General features: G+C 38.0%; 1 protein-coding gene across 1 annotated transcript in view; it reads right to left on the reverse strand.

Moving 5' to 3' along the window:
• The window catches only part of NDFIP2 (Nedd4 family interacting protein 2), a gene marked incomplete at its 5' end in the record, with an annotated part of 33,467 nt that extends 31,777 nt beyond the window's left edge, over positions 1-1,690 (reverse strand). The window contains one exon of the mRNA XM_009278471.1: positions 1,525-1,690. Within this exon, the coding sequence (XP_009276746.1) occupies positions 1,525-1,690 (166 nt within the window). The remainder of the gene's footprint in view (positions 1-1,524) is intronic.
• Between the last annotated feature and the right edge of the window lie 5,093 nt (positions 1,691-6,783).

Raw genomic sequence — 6,783 nt, forward strand, 5'->3', positions numbered from 1 at the left:
TTTCTTCACTGAAAGGGTTGTCAAGCATTGGAAGAGGCTGCCCAGGGAAGTGGTGGTGTCACCATCCCTGGAGGTATTTAAAAGACCTGTAGATGTGGCGCTTAGGGACATGGTTTAGTGGTGGACTTGGCAGTGCTAGGTTGACAGTTGGACTCGATGATCTTAAAGGTCTTTTCCAACCTAAATGATTCTGTGATTCTGTAACACCAATTAGTTACTTAAGTCCAGTAATAATCATGCTGTATTTTTATTAGCATGGCCTTGTTGCCAGCTGCAGCTGTTCTGTGAAAATCAGTTTTTCCAAGATTTCAATTTCACCACATTCTTTTAAAAATGTTCCTTCTATGAAAATGGACCACAGACTTCATTCTTATGTATTGAAATAGAAAATATCGTCATATAGAATAGAATTATTAACAAAATTAGTAAAACTAAAATACATCATGAGCTTCCTCCTACAGCCAGCAGTAGTTTATAACAAGATTGCTTACGTGGTAAAGATTTGTCAGCACAGGTCACACGGTAAAAAGATTTGCTAGCACACCACCACAAAGATGTTATATATAGGGATAATTCTGCGCAGCTACGTATTATACTTGCAAACACTGTCTCAAAGAACAGGAAATTGCTCCTTTAATCAACATTAAAAAAATTAGGTTGGAAGTTACTTCTACAATATTTATTTGGTACATGGGAGATGCAAATCCAAGCAACTTAGCGTAAACAGGCACTTCGATGTTGCCCGCTGTTAAGTCTCCCATACCCCAAAGAAAAGTCACAACCTCATGAGAAAGGGAGTAGTGAATAAGTGGAGAAAAAGACCCCGTTACTCATTTTCCACAAGAAGTTTTATCAAGAGCCTTTGAGCAAAATGAATCTTTTCATGGCAATATTTTCACCAAACAATGGCACACACTGAAGAAGTTTGAGTTTTGACAAATCAGTGCTTTGTTGTTTTTTTTTTTAATAAAGAGGCAATGAAAATTGCTAATGAGGTCTAATAACGGAGCAGTACTCAAAGATGTAGATTAAATGTGGAACTGAACTACATGCAGACTTAAATAAAACCTATTACACTAATTAATGAACATCCATTTACTCTAGTAATTTGGAACAATCAGCGTAATTTAGAAGTGTGCTTCTTCTGAACAAACCAGACAAAGGACGGCTGGAGGCAATGAAAATTGCTAATGAGGTCTAATAACGGAGCAGTACTCAAAGATGTAGATTAAATGTGGAACTGAACTACATGCAGACTTAAATAAAACCTATTACACTAATTAATGAACATCCATTTACTCTAGTAATTTGGAACAATCAGCGTAATTTAGAAGTGTGCTTCTTCTGAACAAACCAGACAAAGGACGGCTGTGCATGAAAGCATAGCTTTTTACTGCAATTGTGTGCGTAGGAAAAAAAAAAAAAACAAACCCAAAAAACACATACCGCAGCATCGTACCACTTTGAACCAAGTGCTGATTCATACACACTCTTCCCTGACAAGCTGTTATGCAAGAAAAATACCTGAGGTTGCAGCTGCTTCTACAGCTATGCTACAGTAAGGTGGAGGGGAAGTATCTGCTTCAGATAAGGCTGCTGTCTGGGGAGTCTGCGTAGTCTCTGTAGACGTGGAAGGCTGCTCAGCTGCTGAAGACTCTGGGGGGTCATCCTCATTGTGAAGCTTAGAAGAAAAACACAAAAATTTCAGAGGCGTTCAGGGAATACTTTCCATGACAACCTAGTACTTGCAGAACCATCTTCAAAAAGAGAGAAGATTACTCTTCAACAAAACAGAAGTTATATACAAAACAGCATGGACTACTACTTTAAGTAGTCCAGTTAAATTCTTTTAAGCAAACAGTTAAATATAGTCTTAACTGCCTTTCCCCCCTGCCCCAGAAATGGATTTCTTCTCATCAGTGATGTTCACAGAGTCATAAGTATCTGGGGTTTTAATGTTTACTCTATGGGAAAATGCTGACTATAAAATATTCATATAATAGAAAGTATGTTAACACTATTACTTTTTTTTTTTCCTTAAATACATTCATAAAATGTATTAACCCTTTTTAAAATACAACAGGTGAGAAACTATCTTTTATTGTATTAACCTAGAAGAAATAAAAAAAAAAAAAAGACATTTCTACTTATGCAACTGGGATTTTTATACTCTTATGTCCTGTCAGAGAGCTTCTCCACTCAAATTCTAAGACTTTGCAAAAACATTCTGCTTTTCTTTACAGTCTGGAAAGAATCCTTTCCCCATAAAACTTCAAGTTGCTGGTTTGTTTGGTTGTTTTTTTTTTTTTAAAATGCAATTTGTAAAGGACATGTCCAGTTAAGCATATACAGAAATAAGAATTTGGATAAGCAAGAATGTTGATTAAAACCATGGAATTTGGATCCAGCAACTAATATCTTTTCTTAGAGAAGGTATTTTTTATTATTTTGGCTAACTTGACAGTGGTTAGAATATGAATCAAACTTTAAGAAGAAAGAGTACTAGCATTAAACAAAAAAGTGCTGGTTCCCACTAGTGTAAACTACAAAATAAGATGCCTAGAAGGCAACTACTGAAACACCACATTTAAAACCCAGAAAATAAGATTAGTAAATTGAACGTATCTGAAAAAAGAATTCTGTAACTTCAAATTGGTAGTTTCTGTGAACACCCTACAGAAAAATATTATTTTAATTTCAATAACAACATTAACAACACAACTACATTAGTTTCATATTAGGCAAAGTACAATCAGATTATCGGAAAAAGCACACTCTGAGAAGAACAAACGCTAAATTCCTTGTTAAGTAGTGTAACATTCACACCAAAATTGTTTTATATCCAGAGTATATCAAAGTTCACAGAATGGTTGAGGTTGGAAGGGACCTCTGGAAGTCATCTGGTCCAACCCCCCTACTCAAGCAGGGCCACCTACAGCCGGTTGCCCAGGACCATGTCCAGACGGCTTTTGAGTACCTCCAAGGATAGAAGCTCCACAACCTCCCTGGGCAACCTGTTCCAGTGCTCAGGCACGCTCACATTATAAAAAAAAAAAACAAAAGAAAAAGAAAAGAGTGTTTCCTGATGTTCAAAGAGAACCTGGGAACCTCTTGTGTTTCTGTGTGTGCCCACTGCCTCTGCTCCTGTCACTGGCACCACTGAGAAGAGTCTGACTCCATCCTCTTTGCACCCTCCCTTCAGGTATTTATATACGCTGATGAGATCCCCCTCTGAGCCGTCTCTTCTCCAGGCTGAACAGTCCGAGCTCTCTCAGCCTGTCCTCATATGTGAGATGCTCCAGGCCCTTCATCACCTTGGTGGCCCTTTGTTGGACTCTCTCCAGCATGTCCATGACTCTCTCGTACTGGGGAGCTCAGACCTGGGCACAGCGTTGTGGCCTCACCAATGCTGAGCAGAAGGGAAGGGTCACCTCCCTCAACTTAGCGGCAATGCTTTGCCTAGTGCAACCCAAGATAGCGTTAGCCTTCTTTGTGGCAAGGGCACACTGCTGGCTCATGTTTAAGTTCTGCAGGTTGCAAATTCCGTGCTTTTCTTTCTAATGAAAAACTAAGGACAACAGCAGGAATTACAAACATAGAAGACATTTCAACAGTAGGCAGGTAAATTGAAAAGATAGTTCAAGGGAAAACAGAATATGCTTCAAAAGAAGTTAGTGCAACAGAACAACTTCATGCAATTTTCATATGGCTTCTACCACACTCTTCTCTTTAAATGTGTCAATTAGAAAAAGTGATAAAGTTACTTGCTAAAGCATTTTTCATCCTTTTTCAGGAGTCCCTCCAAATACTGTATTCAAAGAACTATAGCTTAAAGATTAAAGGGTTTATCTATACATATAAACTACATATATATGCACACACATATGTAAGTATATACATACACAGGCACAATACACACATGAGCACATACTAGGACAAGGAGAAGTCACCTTCAGTGGAACTGATAGGGTTTATTGAGGGGTTTTGGGTACTAAGCAATCAGGTCATTTAATGGCTAATCAGTGATCCAGAAGAAGTAGTGACCTGAGAAATATGTATAGCCATTTAGAGTAGTTAAGGCCAAAGAAAACAAAACCACTTCAAAATAATCTAACATATTTAGGGATACAGAAAGCAAGTGAGAAGACAAAACACTCAATTCTAAAAAGGTCGAGCAGGTCAGAAAAACAGCCTGAGAGCTATAAATGTTATGGTTCTAAATTAAGTACAAACATTCACAAGAAAAATCCGGTATTGCAATGGATATAGCTAAAATAAAATCATTTTTAAATAAAACTGTAATTTGATTAGCAATGAGACAACTAACAGAACATTACCGGCATACTTTTACACTAATGGCTGGTACACTCACCCTCATTTGGGGGGTGTGTGTAGTTCTGACTACCCCACCACAACAACCTGGTCTACGAGCCGGGGAAGAAGTAAAGCCTAGTTAATGGATTTCTGTCTGTTACCTCCATTCTTCCTCTCATTTCGCCCTCCACTTCAATCACTGCAACTTTTTCCCTATGAAGCCATAGTATGTGCTGTCACTATCCTGAAGACATGCAGAGATCCACAGCAGCTCATTGGTCAAAGAGCATATTACTGCTCAAAACCCCCTTTGCCATTACCGAGGAAATTAATTTTGTGTCTTCTACATGCTTTCTTGAAAGTCGCCTTTCTCCAAATTATCTGTAATTTAATAACAGTTACAAATGATGGAGGTAACATGAGTATGGGAGAAGAACATGCACATGAGACTTCGTGCCTTCAAAGACCGAGTTAACAAGTCATTCAATTGTTATAGCAACTGCAATTAGGAAACAGAAAAATTCCATCCTAAGGGTTCCATACAAAAGAGCCCCGTTATGCCCTTTAGCCCATTCAAAAGGTCTTTATTTTGTAGGACTCATATTCAGGGACCAAGCATTTCTATTTATCCTGTCTTCTACTACACAGACCTTTCAGAAATTCTGAAAGGCATCAAGGCTACCCTAATGCAGCAACTTAAAGAAAAATCGGAAGACTCCTTACAGAATACCCCATCATAAAAATCACAAGAAGTGGATTAAGCAGCTTGAGTGTTTACAGCTAGAATAATAAACACAAGTTGTTCGTGAACAGAAACCAGCTTTTCTTCGTTCTCATTGAAGTGTCCTGTCTCCTAGTCTCTCCGCAAGGCAGTAACTTCAGCTCCTCTCAGGGGACTCCACTGGTGTAAAAACCAAACCAAAACAGTAAAAACCCACAACTGCAGCAGAATTTGTCCCAGCAAGCTGGAAATTTTGCCTATGCCACCAGGGTAGACAGCAGTGGTTATACCATTTTGTCTTGTAGCAACTCTGCCTTGTCTTCACATGGCACTGATTCTCCTCTGTGGAGTCACCAGTTTGCTTAAACCAGTAGGAACACGACTACCTTTGAGCCTCCCCCTTCCCATTTAATTTTGGCTTATACCGGCTGGTAAATTTAGAAGTTATTTTTGGAGGCAGGGGAAGAAGAGGCCTGACACTCTGCATAGGTTTCATTGCCATAGAAACGAAGCTAAAAACACTCAGAAGGGAACAGAAAATGTCTGTTTCAAGTCACTACTTATGCTATGTACTTATATGTTACCTGAAACAGCATTTAACATTGGAAGTATAGAAATCGTATCTAAGATTTTTTTTTTTCCCCCAACAGTAAGATTATTTTACCCACTTTTTTAATTAAAGGACTAAGAACTCAGTTCATCATCCCAGCCCCCCCCGCCCCAAGTCCCCAGTGAACCATTGTATGATAGTAAGCAATACAGCTGCTTTTACCAAGATTATGGTCAAAACAATTGCCAGGACCTATTAAACTACAAACAACTGCAAATTAGTACCTTCCCCTCACATTCTGAAAGCAGGACACACAGACATTTTTTTCCTTCACATCTTAGTCTGTACGCAGAGTATCTGGCTTTACAATAGCTTTACAATAAGAAAAAGGGAATACTTTGTTATTAGACATATTACTCAAACTGTTTATAAAAGTATTTCAATCCCTGCTTTCACAGCCCTTGAACTACGGTACGTTACAGGCTCAAAAGTCACGATGCTCGTATTCAAGATATATCTATGTCAGGACACTTAAAATTCCAAGTTCAATCGAGGAGCAGTGGCTCTTCTGACACCAATGACTCAAAAATCTCATGGTAACTACTAAAGAGCATACAGTACAGGAAAAAACATTAGTTTCCTTCATATGATTTTTTTACCCTATACTATCTTCAGGTTTTTTCCCCAGAAAGGCACTATAAAACAATGATTCACTATTTCATTTCAGAAGAAGTTAAAGTCAGTGTCAGACCTTTCAGCACCAAAATACTGTGGAAAATACAGCTACCTTTATATATTTTTTTTTAAATAAATAATTTTTTAAAAGAAGTACTGCATCTCCTCCTGTAATTTATTTCCTTAAGTCTGTTATTTTTTAATGTAATTATTTCCAAAGTAATCAGATGCAATGCCTGAAATCAACTGACATCCTACAAAGAACATGAACCACAAGAAAGTGCTTCGTACAGAAGCCTTTACTGAGAGGACTGATATGGATGCTTTTACTCTTTAGGCTTTTCAAAATAAAAACTTAAACTGGGAGGAAGATCTCATTCTCTACTTAACACTTTTCATTTACCTACAGATAGCAATTTTGTCTGACCTACAAAAGTTTGCTTGGATAAACAGAGTTTGCTTCATTTGTGATGAACTGACTGATTGTACAAGAGTGGCAATATAGGCAAGTTATTAAAATATG

The sequence above is a fragment of the Aptenodytes forsteri genome, unplaced genomic scaffold, assembly GCF_000699145.1.
Source record: "Aptenodytes forsteri isolate BGI_AS27 unplaced genomic scaffold, ASM69914v1 Scaffold32, whole genome shotgun sequence".
In the NCBI taxonomy this organism is placed as follows: domain Eukaryota; kingdom Metazoa; phylum Chordata; class Aves; order Sphenisciformes; family Spheniscidae; genus Aptenodytes; species Aptenodytes forsteri.